Below are 18,843 nucleotides of genomic sequence, written 5' to 3'. Positions count from 1 at the left end.
TACTACACCCTGGAGCTTAGTGACGTGGAGAATGGGCTTAAGCTCCATGGAAACTGGGATGGAGCATCCTTCTCCCCAGCCAAATGGGGATGGAAGGTGAAATCACAATAGAGATGCTTACTTATGGGCAAAGTCCTTAGGGGGTAGGGCTGCACGGATGATGTCCAGCACACGAGGTAAATAGACCTTAAACTCAGATCTCACAGCCACAGAAAGCAGCCCCAGGGCTTGGAAGGCTGCTGTACGTTCCTTCTCCTTCTTGACACAGCTTAAGACATGGTTCATGGTGTCTTGGAGGTACTGGGTATCTGATCATAAGAAAGACAAAGCATATGGCTCAAGGTCAGGGTTGGTATATATATCAAAGGTCAGAGTTCCTATAAAACACTTAAATTGGGGCGCCTGGGTGGCTCAGTCATTAAGCGTCTGCCTTCGGCTCAGGTCATGATCCCGGGGTCCTGGGATCGAACCCCGCATCGGGCTCCCTGCTTGGCGGGAAGCCTGCTTCTCCCTCTCCCACTCCCCCTGCTTGTGTTCCTGCTCTCACTATCTCTCTCTCTCTGTCAAATAAATAAATAAAATCTTAAAAAAAAATAAAAAAATAAAACACTTAAATTTAAGAATAAATTAAGAGAGGGGAGTCTGGGAGGCTCAGTCGGTTAAGCATCTGCCTTCAGCTCAGGTCATGATCTCAGGGTCCTGTGATAGAGTCTCAAGCCAGGCCCCCTGCTCAGCGAGGAGTCTGCTTGTCCCTCTCCCTCTGTCCCTCCCCTTGCTTGTGCTCTCTCTCTAATAAGTAAATCTTAAAAAAAAAAAAAGAATAAATTAAGAGAGCCTGTTGAAAAAAACTAAAGAAGAATTTAGAGGATGTATTAACCAAAGTCTTATGCTTAATAATCACTCCTCAGATACACCTTTTGGAAATATTAGAAATATTAGATTTTTTTCCACTTTAATTTAAAAAAAAAATCTTAAAGGGTCTCCAAAACAGTAACATTGCATAATTGTCCCCATTAGTGCTATATTTTGAGGGAAAGACTACATGCTCTTGTTTAAGAAATATATGTTAAATCTTGCTTAAAAACAAAGAGATGATCATCTAAACTATTTTATATTATATTGAAATTTAAAGTAATTTTGAATACTGTTTGCAATAAACAGGCCACTCTATTCAGCTTAGGCCTGGAAATCACTTTGCTATTATCCAGAGATTTCTGTTATAGTTATATTTAATAGAACAACATTTAGTCTGTAATTTGGGAAGCCACAAGTGTATTTTCATTAAGTTTCCATCAGCCAATGTGCGCAGGTAGGCGATTCTTGGGCAATTTAAGCGGAAGTGTTATTACTCCTCCAAAGGTTGGAATTTCCTGATTTTTGTCTCTTCTATTTCTTCCCTTCCATCTTGCTGGCCTCAAGTCCGTGCACCAGCAGAACATACACAGCAGCAGAGAAGGCAAGACCACACATCCATTAGAAAGTGAGGGGTGCTGAGGGCCTCCAGAAGCTCATTTAGGAGGCAGTGAAGTGGAGTCCCAAACAGCATAGATGCCTCCCTGCATTTACTCTAATGAGAAAGGTCTTCTTTCATGGATCTCATGGTCAAAGCACTCTGGGGCTTGAAAACAGAAGAGTAAGGTGATGTATGTAACCTTAAAATCAGAGCACATCCATGAGGAAAATGGGACTTCTGCATGGGGACAGCATTTCAGCAGGAAAGAAGCCTAAATCAAGAGGGTGACATCCTTTGCCCGATTTAGCACCCTAAGAGACTAGGAATTGTTAGAGGTTCCAGCCCAATCTTAGCATGTTTTTGATATGGCCAAAAATTACATCATTGGGAAGTTTGAGCAATGATTTCCAAGCTGCAAGCTTTAAACTTAAAGGGGGCACTTTCCCCATGAGGCCACATGTATGGGGGCTGCCCAGGCTGAATTTTAATGACACATTTTAGTATATTATTTAATAAAACAATAAAAACCCACATCAAAAGAATACACCTAGGGGCCCTCTGAGCCTTGGTTTCCTGCTCCTAGGCGGGCCTTTGAACTTACTGGGGTAACTGCTTCCACAACATGCCAGACTTTGATCAAATTCGGCCTAGTTATTACTTTCTTTTGAACCACAGACTTTCAAACCACGGTTATTTAAAGCTCTACTGAACAGGGGCATGTCTGGTCATTAAAAAGGAGAATAGCTGCTGGGTACCAGGTAGGAAGAATGGAAAACTGAAAAAAATATGGGTGATTTTCATGATATCATTTCTCTCTGGTTCATTGATTTTATGTGGCTAATTGTCTCGTCCTTACTCAACACATTCTCGTCTCACACACAGCACATTTAACGCCAACCATGCATTTTTCCCGTTTCATCTGAACTGGGTGGTGTGAAATGAGTCTGTGTGCTAGGGAAAGGCATCTGCAAAGGGTCGGGCTGACCTTCTACTTCCACTCCTGGCTCTCATTTGCTCCTGAATGCTTATTAAGCACAGGCAATGTGCACCGCAGTGAGGTGCAAAAAGATGTTCGAGATGGGGTCTCTCCACTCAGCAAGTAGGGAGGTAAGATAAGGATATTAAGTATGAACAGGCAACTGGAGTATTATTACAATTTTTAACCTTGACCTTACTTCTAAAATGGATTTGAAGGAGGGAGAGGGGGCAGTAAAAGCAGAATAATGGTTTCCATCTACTGGGGCTTACTCTGCCATTTGGATGAGCTGTTCAGGCATTAATGCAGTTCATCTTGCAAGACAAGGACTGTTATTCTCCACTGACAAGTCAGGAAGTGGAGGCCTAGGAAGGTCAAATAACCTGTCTGAAAACCTGATAGTTAAGGACAGAAGCCAGATTCATCCCAGGTCGGATGCCAAAGCCTTCCCACAGCTGGATGCTCTAAAGGAAGGGGGAAGAAAGTACTCCCAGCAGGAGTCACCCAGGAAGGCCGTGGGGAGAAGCCAGCACCTGAGCTAGGGCCGCTCCAGGGGCCAGGGATTCTCACTGCCCAGTGCAAAGGGCAGGAATATGGGAACCCACAGTCCGTCATCCCTGAAACCTGCCTCTGAAACCTCCAGGCCCTCCTCCGTCTGAGCAGTGAGGCAGGTGGGTGACCAGGGGCCGAAGCAGGACGGTCACTGCATCCTCCCTGCCCCAGAGAGGCTGCTGCGGAGTAGCTAAACCCAAACTGCCCTTCCTTTGGTCTCTTCGAAGCCTGTCACCAACTCGTTGTCTTCCATACGTGCCAAGTTGCTTGGCTCCCGAACGGCCTCTCTGCCTGCACTCTGAGTTTTCCTGTGACATCTGCGGCACCCCCGAATGAGGCCCGGCTGAAATCAGACAGGAGGCAAAGATGCCAGAGGCGAGCCCCGAGGTTGGCGTTGCTTCAAACGAGAGGTAGACATGACTCTTGGGAATCACTTCTGTTTGATTTCAACAGGGAATGACACGACATGTCTGTGGACATCCTCACCTGTGAAGGCAGAAGGTCGAAACGCGGCCAGGCGGGGCAACAAATTAAGGATTGTCATCTGGATCAGCGAGTTCTTGCTATTCCTGCATTTCAGCACCCACTGGCACACCTGAAGGAGGAAGGCGCAGGGTTGGTGAGGGAGCGGGAGAGGGAGTATGGAGCTTGGGGGGGGGGGTGGGCCCCTCGCCACTTACCTGATCAAATTTCTCCTCCATCAGGTCTCTGCAACACCGACTCTCCACCAGGGTGGACTTCGCTGGGCTGGGGGAAGCCCCGAACCCCATGAGGCCTTGGTGAGAGCTGTACCCCAGCAGTCCCACCAAGGCGTTGGACTGCGGGGGCTGGACAGCCTGGAAACTGGTGAAGGGGGTAATGTGGCGAGGTTTCGTGCCGAAGCCCATGAGGTCCTTGCAGTACTTGTCATGCACCAGCTGCTGCTGTGTGATTTCTTCCATTTCTTCTCTCAGGCGCTGTATGGGGGGTGGGGGATCAGCTTAACTCACAAGTGCCATTTGCCTAGCCACTGTGGGGTCTACAGAGCGACTCGTCTGCCCCACCCTGAAGGGGAACTATTTTCAAAGTGGGGGGTGCCCGCTCCTCATCTTCCTGGATTTCCCCAGAACCTTGCAGGAGGACTGGTTTTGTTCCAATTCAGGCAGAAGAGCACCACCTACCGAATGATGAAGCAGCAGCAGCAGGGGGCTGGCTGCGGAGGACCCCTCCCTTGGTTTGGGAAAGCTGAGTTGTGACTCCAGACCTAAGGCTGTGGCCAGGAAGCCTCTGGCGAGGGTGACGGGCAGCCCCACGCCAGGGTCCTGGCGAGGTCGGGCTCCTCTCTTCAGAAACCCAGGCCGAAACAACTTGGGAAAGTAATTTTCTTGGGATCCGAGGAATTCCGTGGCTGGTGGGGACTAACCTGACTGGCTGAGAATTCACATCTATGTCCTATTCAAAGCGCTGCTTAGTAACAGTCCAAACAATTCATTTCTCAACTTCCATACTGTTCTCGACACAGATACTCTCACTTGTCAGAAATTCTCTGCACTATTCTTATCAAGGTCACCAAGGACTCTGATGCTGCTAATCGGATGGTCAATTATGTCTTCGTTGTATTGGACTAATCTGCAGTGTTTGAGCCAACTTAATATTTCCTCCTCTTTGAAAACTCTTTCTTCCTTGGCTTCTTGGATCCCGAGCTTTCCTGGCCTTCCTCCCCTACCCGCACCAGCTGCCCCCTGGTCTCCCCTGGTTGCTCCTCATCTCCTGACCTTAGGTACCAGGCCCCACCTCTTCTCCAACGACACCAGTGCTCTGCTGGGGAACTAGTCACCCAGTCTCGGGACTTGAAGTCATGGCTATGTGCTGATGACTCCCAAATCTGTGTCTCTGCCCAGAACCCCCCAGAAAGACCCAGTTCTCTGCTCAGATACCCAACAGGTGTCTCAAACTTAACATTCACTCGTCTGCACTCATCTAACATTCAGAAGCAAACTCCTGACCTTCTACCCCAAACCTGCTCCTTCCACCTCAGTCCTCCTGTCTCAGCAAATGCCGCCCTATCCTCCCAGTCTCACAGGCCAAAAACCTTGACTCCTCTCTCTCCCACTGACCCCCCAGTCCCAAATTCAGAATCCAGCCACTCGTTGGCCTGCACGGTTTCCACTAGGGTGCAAGCTGCAAAAGTTCTCTGCTAAGGTTGCTGCTGTTCCTTCCTAACTGGACTCCGGGCATCAGCCCGAGCCCTGCTGATAATCCACTCAACACGGCAGCCACTGCAATCCCTCTGAAACATGAGTCAAATGTCACTCTGTTGCTCAAAACCCACTAACAGCTTCCCACTTCACACACGCGGTCTGTACGGTGGCTCCTGGGACCCCACACGACGTGCCCCTTTCCTTACCCCAGGTACTCCTCTGACCCCATCTCCCGCCACCTCTCTCCTGTCACACAGCTCAGTCCCAGGGGCAATCTGGTCCCCTCCAAAGGCAGCAAGCCCCCGCCGTGAGGCCTTCGTGCCTGCAGGACCTGCTCTGCAATGCTCTGTCCAGGTCTTTATTTGCACGGCTCTTTCTTACCTCCTTCACGACTATGCTCAAATGTTACATTTTAAAATGTAATCCTTGATCCACGCTAGCACCTCCTGGTCCCTTTCCCTGCCCTACTTTTCTCCAGAACATTCATCACCATATGATACATTACAGCTGACACTTGAACAACAGGAGTATGAACTGCACTGGTCCACTTACATGTGGATGTTTTCCCATAAATCCAGTACGGTACCGTAAACATATTTTCTCCTTCTTATGATTTTTTTTTTTTTTAAGATTTTATTTATTTATTTGACAGAGACACTGCGAGAGAGGGAACACAAGCAGGGGGAGTGGGAGAGGGAGAAGCAGGCTTCCCACTGAGCAGGGAGCCCGATGCGGGGCTCGATCCCAGGACCCTGGGATTGTGACCCGAGCCGAAGGCAGCCACTTAACCGACTGAGCCACCCAGGCGCCCCCCTTATGATTTTCTTAACAACATTTTATTTCCTCTAGCTTACTTTATTGTAAAAATACAGTATATTATACACATAACATACGAAATGTGTGTTAATTGACTGTTTATGTTATTGATAAGGTTTCTGGTCAATAGGAGGCTATTAATAGTTAAGTTTGGGGGAGTCAAAAGTTCTATGTGGATTTTCAACTGCATGGGGGGGTTGATGCCTGAACCTCTGCATTGTTCAAGGGCCAACTGTATATATTTTTACTTATTTGTGTATTGTCTCTCCCTGCTAGAATATAATGCCTTATTCACTGCTGTATTATTCTAGCTCTTAGGACTTGGTGTAGCTGGCCCACAGCAGGTGCTCAATTAATATCTGTTCAATGAATTAACAAGTTACAAAATTATAATACCTTACATTTGGATAGTTCTTTAGAATTACAAAATTTACAAAGTTCTATTTTAATTAAACCTAGTTAGGTGATGTTCTGTTTTCCTGGGAGAAAAAGAGATCCCACAGCTGTACAGGCTACAGTGGAAAGCCTGCGCTATACTTGGGTAGGGAAATCTCCGAGGGCTGCCATTTATGGAATGCCTGCTCCATCAGGTGTTGTGCCAGACACTTCACGTATTCAGTCGACCCTTGAACAATGTGGAGGTTAGGGGCAAAGACATCCTATGCAATCGAAAATCCATGTGTAGGGGCGCCTGGGTGGCTCAGTTGGTTAAGTGTCTGCCTTTGGCTCAGGTCATGATCTCAGGGTCCTGGGATCGAGCCCCACATCGGGCTCCCTGCTCAGTGGGGAGTCTGCTTCTCTCTCCCTCTCTGCCCCTCCCCCCTACTCGTGCTCGCTCTCTGTCTCATTCTTTCTCTCAAATAAATAAAATCTTTAAAAATAAATAAATAAATACATAAATAAATAAAAAAATCAAAGAAAATCCATGTGTAACTTCTGACTCCCTTAAAACTTTACTAACAGCCTACTGTTGACCAGAGTCTTACCGATAATAAACAACCGATTAGCACACATTTAGCATGTGTATTAGATGCTGTATTCTTACAAGAAAGCTAGAGAAAAGAAAATGCTATTATGAGAAACATAAGGAAGAGAAAATACATTTACAGTACCATACCGTATTTACCAATACCCTAAGTGTATGTCATCTATTGACAAGATGAATCGTCTGTCAGTACCTACATGAATACTATCTTATTTGAAGCAAAACAATGTAGATGTTAATATGCATTACTAACACCAGACAGCAAAAATGAAAAGATAATGTGAAAAAGAAAATCGTATTTATTTACAGGGATAACGAACGACGCAGGCACCGATGACGAAGAAGCAGCAATACGACTGTTTCATGGCAGCTTAGTGTCATCGAGACAACTGATTCATGGTAGCCTAGCCTACACGCGAATGAGTCATCACATTTTTATGGCGTACAGTACTATAGTCATATTCATAATACAGTATTGGAAACACCGATGGATACATTTTTTAAAAACCCACTTACCTGCAATGATAGGCTGATACGCAGTTTCTCCAATTACGAGAAAGGTATACTGTACAGCCATGAAATGCTTTGAAAGCAAAGTCACAAAACGGTAAGAAAACCAACACATCATTACCTTTGGCTTGACAGTAAACATCACTCACCCTACGCCCACACAGGGACAGGCTGTCCACTTCCACACGAGCTTCGCACACGAGGTTCCACATGATCGATTCACATAAACATCTCGTACAGTCTTGCTGTACAGTCAATAGATTTTCACATAAAGACTCACAAACACACAATAGGTAAGTTTATTAACTGTACGGCATGATGATTCTTTCCTATTCACTAGCAGGAAGTGGCTCAGCAGAAGGGTCTGCATTCTCGTGGGTCTCACGGTGAGTAGACTGAGGCAGAGGAGGGGCCGGCTTGCTGCTGCAGCGCTGGCAGCAGCGGAAGAGGTGGGAGGGGAGGCAGGAGACACAGCACACTCCGTGCAACTTTACAGAAATACATTATAATTTCTGTTTGACTTTTTTGCTTTTTCATTTCTCTAAAAATGTCTTTCTACAGTACCGATCCCTCTTCCACGGTCTGCTTCATTTCAGTGCCTGCATCATAGAAGGATCCATGTCGTAAAAGACATCAAGAGCAGTCTTGAAATAACCAGACCCCTCCTGGTTCCTGGCACTGCTTCTCCTAGGCCGTCTTCCTCATCATCCAGCACCGGTTCGGAAACACTCCCCTCCCTCAAGTCATCTTCTGTTCGATCCCCTGGTGTGGTGTCTATTAGCTCTTGAAAGTCTCCAAGATCCATATCACCCTTCAGCCCCCACCTTTTCTGCCATATCCACTTTCTTTCAATCTCTTTCATGGTTTCCTTGACTGGCCCTGTCATAAGTCCTGTGAAGTCACGCGCAAGATCTGGCCACAGTTTTCTCCAGGAGGAATTTGTTTCAGGCTTCATGGCATTTGTGGCTTTTTCTACAACAACAATGGCATTTTCAATGGTGTAATCCTTCCAGACTTCCCATCAGGGTTCTCTTCCACAGTGTTGACAATCCTTTTCACAAAGTACCATGTGTAATGAGCCTTAAAGGTCATGACCCGGATCTAGAGGCTGAATTAGAGACGCTGTGTTTGGGAGCAGGTAGACCACTTCGATGACTCTGGTGTTGAACTCATGGGGTTCTGGGTGGCCAGGGGCATTGTCCAATATTGAAAGAATTTTAAAAAGTGGTCCCTTACCAGCAAGGTACTTCTTGACTTCAGAGACAAAGCATTAAGGGAACCAATCCAGAGAGTTCTTGTGGTGTTTATCTCTCCCCTTCAAAGCTCCAGGGTTAGCAATTTATAGATAAGGGCCGTCTGATCGTAAACTCTACTGTGTTGCACGAGAGAATTAGCCTGCCCCTTCCTGCCTCGAATCCTGGTGCCTGCTTCTCCTCCTAATAAATGTCCTCTGTGGCATTTTCTTTTCCAGAGTAAGGCACTTTCATCTGCATTAAAAGCCTATTCAGGCACATACCCTTTCTCTTCAGTGATCTTCTTTATGGCGTCTGGGAACTCATCTGCTGCCTCTTGGTCAGCAGAAGCTGCTTCTCCTGTTATCTTGACTTTTTTAAAAGTCAAACCTCTTTTCAAACTTATCAAACCATCTTTTGCTGGCATTCAATTCTCTAGCTTTCAGTCCTTCACCTTCCTTTTGCTCTAAGTTGTCAGATAATGATTTCGCTTTTTCTCGAATCATATTGGTCTTTAAGTATACCTTTCTTACAGCAATCCTGTACCCACATAAAAGCTGCATGTTCAATATGAAATAAAAAGAGATTTCTCAAAAAGTGCAAGACTTTTGTGCCTGTTGGCACAGCTGCAGCAGTAACTTCACGGATTTCCTTTTCTTTTTTTGCACTGGTCCTTACGCTGGGTTCATTTATCTTGGAATGGTGGGCGGCCACAGCTGCAGATCTCAATCTGCGGTGCATATCAAGCGATTCAACTTTTTCTTATAACATCATGACTTTGCTTCTTGGAAGAACCTCACTAGCGGCACTTCGTCTGGGTTCCATAGTATTATTCAAGGTTTACAGTATTGCACGAAACACGATGAAACACACATGAGAAGTGCGACAGGGCACTTCTTATTGTGACGTGCGATTTACTGTAGGGGCGAACTGTGCACACAGATGAGCCTTGCGGTGTGTTAACCAGACACTTGCAACACCTGAGCTCACAGCAACAGCAACACGAGGTGGCTATGAAATTACTGCAGAAGACAGTGTGTCCCACAGTCAATTTTACGCAGTTAGGATTTAATATTGTACCTTCATATTTGTTCACATTTCTCTCGACTGCGCACGGCGCCACGTATGGTCTATAAGTGCTGGTATGTGTAAGTTTAGGTAAATTTCTAATTTTTGTAATAGATTTGTGTACATTTTGTGGTGGTAAATAATTAGACTAGTATCTACATGTATTTTGTGCATCTGTGACATACCTAACTTCTTAATTTTTTCAATATTTCTAGGCTATGCGGTTCATTTGTTGAGTTAGTTGAGGTGTCACAAACCTCCAAAAAATTTCCCAACATATTTACTAAAAGAAATCCACGTATACGTGGACCCATGCGGTTCAAACCTGTGTCATTCAAGGGCCAGTTGTATTTAGAAACCTCACAGGAGCCCAAGGAGGTGGATGAGATCCCCGTTAACAGCAAGGAAAATGAGGCTAAAGGAAGTAAAATAACGTACCCAAGTCACACAGTAGAGAGAGGAGCGGGGATTCCAAGCTAGACTCCTGGGTTCTACACCTACAGCAGCACATGCTGCCCAGCGCCTACAGCACTGCCATTACCAAACGGCCCCTGGGTCTAGTAAAGCAAGAAGCCCCGGGACAAAACTGCACACCAACTCGCTCCCCATAGGAAGACTCGCAGAGGGAGCTCTACCCCCAATGTATCCTGCATCCAGTGGACTGACACTGAATCTCCTCCGCGTCTGCACTGCCAACACCAGTGGAGGCCACCACCATCACCCGCCCAGGCTCCTTCCATAGACCCCCTGGCAGCCAGGAGAACGGGACCTCCAACTACAAGGAGTGCAGTTGACCAAAGGCCCCCACTGCGACTCTGAAAACGTCACCATGTTTGCGCCACGGCCACGCTTGCCATCGGCTGCCTCTAGCCACTGACAGCACGGGGGAGGAATGCTGCAGAGGGCTCACCTGAGAGCCAACTGTGGCCTGAGGCCCCCACGGCGGCTCTGCACGGGGGCCTAGCATGCTTCCAGCCCACTTTCCTTCGCGGTCTTGTTCACTTAGGGCCAGCTGTGCCCTGCATCTGATGGCTTGCCAGTCTCTCCCTGCTCCGTTTTCTTTCCCGGGCTATTTCCGTTAACAAAAATGCTGGCACTTTTAACCACACCCCCTAACTAGTCTCCTGCTTTCATTCCTGCCGCTGCACAAGCTTTGCCCCACAAGTCGCCAATGATTATTAAAAATGAGGCCCTCACACCACTCCCCTGTGTACACACTTCTGAGGTTTGCAGTGAGAATAAAAGCCAGTGTTTACCACGAACTGCGAGGCCTCAGAATTTGGCCCCCTCCCCCGGCTCTCGTGCCCCAGCCACATTTCCCTTCTTTCTGTTCCCTGAACTTTCAAACTCTCTCCCACCTCAAAGCCTCCACCTGGAACACAATCTCCCTGCCCTCTGCAAGGCACGCCCCTCCACGTCCTGCAGGTCTCAGCTCAAATGGCACCACCCCAGAGAGGAAGCCACCCCCTCCCCCCTGCTACCCTCCATCCCATTACTTCCTAGGACTTAGTGCTTTTCTGAAATGACCTTGTTTACTTGCTTACTGCCTGTGTCCCTTACATCACATCCTCTGTAAGGACAAGGATCTCGCCTGTCCTGTTCACAGAATGGCACGTGGGAATCCAGACTCCCTTCTGACGTGGCTTCTCACCTCTCCCTCCATGCTGCTGATGCGGACCAACTCGTTGAGGATCAGTAAGGCTCCATGGATGCGATCATCCCGATTCATGCCTTTCTCCTTGGCCAACGTCTCATCAAACCCTTTCTCTGCTTCTTCAAACGTGTGCTATGAGAGATACAGAATGTGTTAATTACCCAAGGTCCAAAGGTAGAAAGAACACAGCCCACCCCTTCTACACAGGGGGTTCTGTGGTGTGACCAGGCCTGCTCAGTGGCTTGTACCAGCAACATCAATGATATGAAGTTACCAAGCTCTTTCCTTTAATTTAGCTTCAACCCGCACAATACCATGAGGCAAGAGACCATGACCATCCCTATTGAACAGATGAAAAACAGAGGCTCAAGGAAATTAAATGACTTGTCCAAGTTCACATAGCAAATTGTGCCAAGCCTAGAACCCAGGTCTCCAATGCCATGTTCAGAGCTCTCTTTGTAGTACAAGCTCCTTGGTTAAGTTTTCTTGGCAACAGCAATCGGCACAGGGCTTATGACTCTGGAGGAGAGAGAACCAGCCCTTTCTAAACTAGTATCATTGTATGTTGCTATTTTTCAGATACCCATTTTTCTATAATTTAATATCTCTGAGAAGAGAGCTCTTATAATTGTTGATAAGAAGACAGTAAGTCAGTTTAACTGGACCACATTTTCACTCTTAGTGGTATGTATGATAATGGTGTGGCTACCAACAGATCTTTGCTCTAGTGAGATACAATGAAATAACTATTGACCCACACAATGTAATACTTGGCTCTGTGGCAAGGCCCCGTCGCGGCCCTTTCGGAGGGGTGATGCTGTATGTATGCATGATTCGCAGGGGGATGGAATGGCGACATGCTCACCCGGTACCACTGAGGCTTCTGCATCTCCTTCGGCTCACGCTGGGTGGTGAGGATCAAACAGGCACGAAGGGCGGCTACAGCTCCCTCCCGGATGGCCTGTTTGGGGTCCCACACGGCCACAAAAATGTTGTCAAAGAAGGGCTGCACTTGCTGGAAGAAGAAGGTGGGGACGCTGATGGCCAGCTCACGGAGAACCAGAACCTAGGAGAGAAAGGCACACAGAGGACTCTCATCTGTATCAGAGTTTGATTCTGTCACGATACGGCCTCTTGTCATCATTCAGTGTATATATACATCAGGAAGAGAGCGAACTTGTCCACCCTTCTAGCTAGGAATCTCTGGGGACCTAGGAGTAAAAGTAAAATTGATCAAACATCTCAGTGTTCATTATCCTAGGGCATTTACAAACATAGAATGTTCCTCATGTTAGAACATAAACTCTGGAAGACAGACGTGTTTTATACTTTGTATACTGCCCTCAACAGCCTAAAACCATCCCTGGAACACAGCAGTATTCAATAAACATTTACTGAATGAGCTAATAATCCTGTTCAATATTTAATCTTGCTATTTTGTTCATCTGACAGTGGAAGAAACTGAAGCTCAGAGGTTGCTCCAAGTTTCAGAGTCAGGAAGGACAACACCGACTTGCAGCGGGCTCCATGTGTGTGTCCCTCACCCAGTCCCAGGATCCCTCCTCGTGGGGCTGGCTCCTAAAGAGGGAGCTGACAGGAAAGGATCCAAACGACGCTTTGATCCCCACCATATTCATTCCCAGATCCTCTCTCTCTCTCTTTTAAAGATTTTATTTATTTATTTGAGAGTAAGAGAGAGAGCACAAGCAGGGGAGCTGCAGAGGGACAGGGAGAAGCAGGCTCCCCGCTGAGCAGGGAGCCTGATGCAGGGCTCAATCCCAGGACCCTGGGATCATGACCTGAACCAAAGGCAGATGCTTCACCGACTGAGCCACCCAGGCGCCACCACCCCAGATTCTCTCTCTTAAGGACAGACTCTCCCTCATCTTGCAGCCTGAAAGTCTGGTCCTCCAAACCAGCCGTTTTCAGGGACAAGCCTCAAAAAGCAGTGGGGATGTGGGGCACCTGGGTGGCTCAGTTGGTTAAGTGTCTTAATCTCAGTTCAGGTCTTCATCTCAGGGTCATGGGTTCAAGCCTCGAGTTGAGCTCCAAAATGGACATGGAGCCTACTTAAAAAAAAAAAAAAAGCAGTGGGATACACCACGAGAGGAGGAAAAGAGGCTCTCACTCCTCCAAATGCAGAACAGCCAACGGGGAAAGAGGAAGTCTGGTCTAGGTACCAACCAATCAATAATGCCTAAAAAGTAAACAAGAGTGGCACCTGAGTGGTGCAGTCGGTTAAGTGGTACTCTTGGTTTCAGCTCAGGTTGTGATTTCAGGGTCATGAGATTGAGCCCCACCTCGGGCTCACGCTCAGTGGGGAGTCTGCTTGAGATTTTCTCTCCCTCTGCCCCTCCCCTGCACTCACACATGCGCTCTCTCGCTCTCTAAAATAAATAAATAAATTTAAACAAATAAATAAATAAAATAAACATGAAAGGCCTGAAAGGAGGGTGGGGAAGTGAAGGTCCCACTGCCCCTGCTCCTCTCCTACTCCTAGGCCTTCCGTATTCCCACGGTACAGCAGAGAGACCCTGACAAAGACACTGATGGGATCATGCAGACAGTTATCTGGGGCTTTGGAAGCTTTTTGGCTTGTGGCTTCTTCCCTTCCTATGGCTGAGGGGTGCCTTCTGCTTAGGAGGCAATTTTGATTCTAGGAAATTAGAGGTCAAGGTAAGCGCTACACTTAGGGCTGCCTCTCAAGCAACAAAAGAGAACTTTAAGTTTCCTCTTCAGGTATGGCGCTCAGGGCAAAAGAGAAAGGGATTCAGGACAGAACCGAAGGCCCCTAAGAAGCACAGTGCCTATGCCTGGAGCGTCCCCTCATTGTGCCTTTCAGGGACCTGAGCACCTTGTGTGGGGGACCCCTCCCCAGAGGCACTCACAGCTGCGTGTCTCCGGCCCTCGTTGCGGTCGGCGCCCAGCCACTCCAAGGCTCGCTTCACCTCAAACTCCACATACTCAGCTGTAAAAGTGTCCCCTGCCATGGCGAGGCGGCCAATGGCCTTTGATGCCATCTCCATGACAACTGGGTCATTCGAGGGGAGGAGGTTCCGAAGATAGTTAGCGAATCTGCCAATGCGAGTGGCATTCCCGCCTTCCACTCCAATGAGGCTGGCTGGGAAAGAGAGCAAGGCAAAAGGTGAGGATGGGCGCATCCTGTCCAGGAGAGCGCACTGCCCTGAAAGAAGGCTGGCAAGCGACCCCTTCCTTCTACTTTGAGCACAGAACGCAACTTCCAGATGGGAAGGATGCAGATAATTTTCATTTTAAAGCAACACACTTGATGTTTGTGCCAGAACTACTTACATAAAGCAAAATAACCTCATTTTAGTACAGATAATTTGTTTTCCCAAGAAGAAAGAGAAAACAAACTGAAAATGAATAGGAATTCACCAGACCAGTCCCTGGGGTTTGAGAATGACATGCTTTTTATCACTGTTCCCCACCGCCCCCTGTCCATCCGTGAGCCCCGCTGCGCCAAACTGCTCGACAGAGACACTAGAGCCCGCAACAGGCAACACGGGGCGGCAGAAGGAAAGCTGGCTTCTCGTCTCACGGTGGCCACTGCCTGGCCCTAGAAAAGCTGCGTCACAGTTCTCAGACTCTGTATCTGAAAATACCAGCTTTGCCCATGTCCCAGGACCATTGCTAGGATCAATACCTGAACAGGTACACTGAAAGCCACAAGGCTCCTTAAAAATTCCTTAAACAGGTAAGAACAAAGCAGTGCACAGCACACACAGGTGCAGTGGACACGAAGGGAGCCACCCTTCACTCCGGTCGTTCCTGTCGCCAGGCTGTCCTTACCTATGGCCAAGATGCCACCTTTTCTCTCATTGGCATCTGAGCTAGAAACCAGTTCAAAGATGTGATGGTTCAGCTGATCATAGAAGCGCGTAGACTCCTCCTGACTCATCTGCAAAGGAAGGTGTACTCAGAACAGCTTCCGATGACCCCCCGAGGCTGGGGCAGCAGTGGCGGGGGGGTGGGGGTGGGCGGCTTCCAGAGGGTAGGACTGAGAGGTGGCCAGCAGATACAGCTCAACCCAGAGAGGACAAAGCTGCTGCCCACTTTTATAGCTGTAAACTGTTGAGCAACTGAACTCGTGGTTCATCTGTTTATGGAACAAACACTTGTTGAGCAGGCCGCATCCTGGGGTTACAAGGACGCAGGAGACACTGTCCTGACGTCACATGAGCTCTCTATCTAGAAAGCCCCAGGCTACCAACTCTTCAAACCCACCCCAACCACTGTTATCAGATGGAAAGAACTGAAGGTCTGGAATACTGTGGGAAAAAGAAAAAAAAGAAACACGAAAAGAAACAGCTGACTCTACACTGACTCCTAAATGCCATCATAACACAGGACATGCCCCAGAACCGTGTACCCGCTGCAAAGGAACCTGCGTATCACACAGACAGGAGAAACTGGGGGCCGTCACGGTCCAAACCCTCACTGAGCTGTCAAAAGGAATCTAGACCGGTGCTGGTACATTTGGACCAAACATTCCCCGGCGAATCACAGAAGCCCCAACCTCTCGAAGCTCCATGGTGACATAGTGCTGGAGCTCCTTGGCAGCTTTGGCCCTGGTCTCCTCATTCCGGCTCTTCAGGCCGCTGGCAAACTGCTGCAGGACGCTCACATTGCTGGACGTGGTGGTTGCTGTGGTGGCGGCAGCGGGTCCGGTTCCGAGCATCCTGATCTGAGGTTCTTTGGAGAGAAACTTCCTTTAATGTTCTGGATAACAAACCACAGTGATGAATTTATTTACGGCCACGGTTCCTCAGCACAGGTCTCCCGTGTCAGGAAGGGGATCCTACAAAGGTTGGGAGACCTCCCTGAGGAATGCACAGAAAAGCCTTGATTAGTCAACAGTGACTGGTGTTGAAAATAGGCAATGTAGCAGACAGGGTCAAGCTGTGGGCTGTGGAGCCAGACTTCCTGGGTTCGAACGCAGTCCAAAATTATAGGGCATCTGCTTTCATCAGAGAGGATGAAACCCAAGGATGGAACCCAGATCAGGTCATGATCCCGGGGGTCCTGGGATTGAGCCCCGCATTGGGCTCCCTGCTCAGCAGGGAGTCTGCTTCTCCCTCTCCCTTTGCTCCTCCCCCAGTTTGTGCTCTCTCTCTCAAATAAATAAAATCTAAAAAAAAAAAAAAAATCATATCAAAATTATACACCTTGAGGAAGATACTGAAAATGTCCCAGTTTCCTCACCTGCAGTAGGATAACATTACCTAACTCATAGCATTGATGTGAGGGTTAAATAAGTTAATAAATGTTAAAAAGTGCTTAGAACAGTGCCAGGCACACAGTGAGTGCTTAGTAATTGTTAGCTATTATTATCATCATGACTACTCCATACGTGGCCCAGTGCCAGGCACTAGAGATAGGGAGGTAGAGAGAAAATAAAACAAGCCTAAGACTGTCCCTTTCCTCAAGGCATTCAATTTTAAGAGGGACATTGATTATTATTCTATAGCAGCAATGGCCAGTAGAAACACAGTACAAGCCATAAGAGTAATTTTACATTTCGTGATAGCCATATCAAAAAAGGTTAAAAGAAACAGGAGAAATTAATACATTTTTAAAACCCAATACATCCAAAAGATCATTTCAACCTGTCATCAACATAAGAGTATAGATATATTTTCCATTCTCTTTTTGTACTAAGTCTCCAAAATGTGCTGTGCACATGGCAATCTCAATGTGGACTAGTCATGTTTCAAGTGCTCTAGGCCGCCTGTGGCTGGTGGTTATTGTACTGGACAGTGCTGTTCCATAAAATACTAGTACTTGGAATGTGAGCTAAGAGACTGACTAGTTCCTGAGATCACACATTCATTCCTCAATTAAGTACTATCCCTTCCCTCAAAGAGCTTAAAATCTAGGTGGAAAGTGGCCATTATAGGGCTCAGCCCAGACTGCTATGGAAGTAACATATATACCTATCCCAGGGATGTCCAGATTATATTAAAAAATCAAATTATCAAAATTCTTATTTTTGAAAGTATTTGTGAGATGCAGAGAAAAATTAAAAAAAAGACCCCAGGGAATAATGGTTTTGTAAAGCTATTAAATGCTCCAATGCCAAGAAAAAGACTGCAGAAGGAAATGTCATCCTTCAGGGGAGAGGAAACTCAAGGATCCCTGATGAGAAAACTAACTATGAGGTGTGTGCCCAAGGGTCTGCGATGAAGGGGAGGGAGGCTGGCAAGGAATTCTCCTTCTCAGGAAAGAACCAGGGTATCTTCACAGGGTCTGAGACCCACAGGCTCATCTGCTCCAGGCACAATTCAATGAAGATATTGGAAGTCGAATATCCTAAGAGTCTTGGTGAGGGCTTGCAGAAGTTAAAGTTGGGGTGGCTGAAACTGAGGATGGGGGCGGGGAGGGCAGAGAGGATGAAACACAAGGATGGAACCCAGCTCAGCTCTGGGTACTGGGTCGTTGAAAGGTCCCCAGGGGGCAGACTGAGGGGCACACACTGACGTTGCTCCTCTCTGAGGTCAATCCGTAGGTGGCTAGGAAGAAGGGGCGACTGCAGGGCATGGAGACCCAAAGGCGCCCCGGCAGTACCGGGGCTGATGGGCCGGCCTTCGCGGCGCAGGGACGCACGGCAGGCTGAAGGGTCCGGGGGTCTCCTGGGATCTGGGAGGAGGTGGGTGCTGCCTCGCCGGGCGGGGGTCAAGGGCTCGGACGGCGCCCAAGCCCGTGGGGCCGGTACGGAGGGAACCCCACGTCCCAGACGGGCAACTTCCCGGGCCCCCCCTCCCACGGACCAGGCTGACCCTGGGTCTGGATATTCCTCCGCCTTGGAGGGGTCGGTTCCAGGCCCCAGACTCACCGCGCGGCTTCGGCCAAGGCCTCAGCTGCCGCCACCAGCGAGGGTACCTCCGCTTCAGGCCCCCGGCCCCACCACCCGCCTTCCCCGCTGTCCTCTAAGCCGGGCGGGCGGGAGGGCGGGCTCCCAGCCCTGAGGACCAATCGGCAGGCGCAAGAAGAAGATGGACTGGAACACAGACCAATAGAAATGAAGGAGAAGCGAGGCTTAGGGACCCGGCTTCTCTAGGGGGCGGGGACTGTTCAAATAGACAAACCACGCGGCCAGTGGCAGGCGAAAGGAGGCTTACGTCAATTCGGGAGAACCAATGGGTCCTGAGTTGATTTCAGTCACTTCCACGCGCACATCCGGTGCATCGCTACTATTATTCCTCTCTGCATCTACACTGTGGCGGGGTGGAGTTTGCCGTGTGGGTACCGCGGCATGGGACTCGGAGGCTGTGCGTCCCGCCCGCTTTAACCGGAGCGTGAGCGACGTCAGTGCCCTGTGATTACTAGAGCGCAGACCTAGAACTTTCGGACTGGCGCTATTTATGCACCCTTGATTCCTCTTTTGTTAAATGCA

The 18,843-nt window shown here is 48.2% G+C and overlaps 1 protein-coding gene across 2 annotated transcripts in view; it reads right to left on the bottom strand.

Annotated features, from left to right (window-relative positions):
- Window positions 1-18,385, bottom strand: part of MTOR (mechanistic target of rapamycin kinase) — a 121,141-nt gene extending 102,756 nt beyond the window's left edge. The window contains exons 1-9 of one of the 2 annotated variants that reach the window (XM_032393713.1): window positions 18,283-18,385; window positions 15,967-16,169; window positions 15,240-15,348; window positions 14,315-14,547; window positions 12,292-12,492; window positions 11,424-11,558; window positions 3,662-3,937; window positions 3,468-3,576; window positions 122-308 (exon numbers count right to left, since the gene is read on the bottom strand). In XM_032393713.1, coding sequence (XP_032249604.1) covers window positions 122-308; window positions 3,468-3,576; window positions 3,662-3,937; window positions 11,424-11,558; window positions 12,292-12,492; window positions 14,315-14,547; window positions 15,240-15,348; window positions 15,967-16,128 — 1,412 coding nt within the window. In that variant the 5' untranslated portion in view covers window positions 16,129-16,169; window positions 18,283-18,385. The remainder of the gene's footprint in view (window positions 1-121; window positions 309-3,467; window positions 3,577-3,661; window positions 3,938-11,423; window positions 11,559-12,291; window positions 12,493-14,314; window positions 14,548-15,239; window positions 15,349-15,966; window positions 16,170-18,282) is intronic. The other variant, XM_032393710.1, reaches the window with a different exon arrangement.
- Between the last annotated feature and the right edge of the window lie 458 nt (window positions 18,386-18,843).

This window comes from Phoca vitulina, unplaced genomic scaffold (genome assembly GCF_004348235.1).
Source record: "Phoca vitulina isolate PV1807 unplaced genomic scaffold, GSC_HSeal_1.0 scaffold2, whole genome shotgun sequence".
Lineage (NCBI taxonomy): Eukaryota > Metazoa > Chordata > Mammalia > Carnivora > Phocidae > Phoca > Phoca vitulina.
The sequence above is the reverse complement of the archived record's forward strand: the minus strand, read 5'-3'. Positions and strand labels throughout refer to the sequence as shown.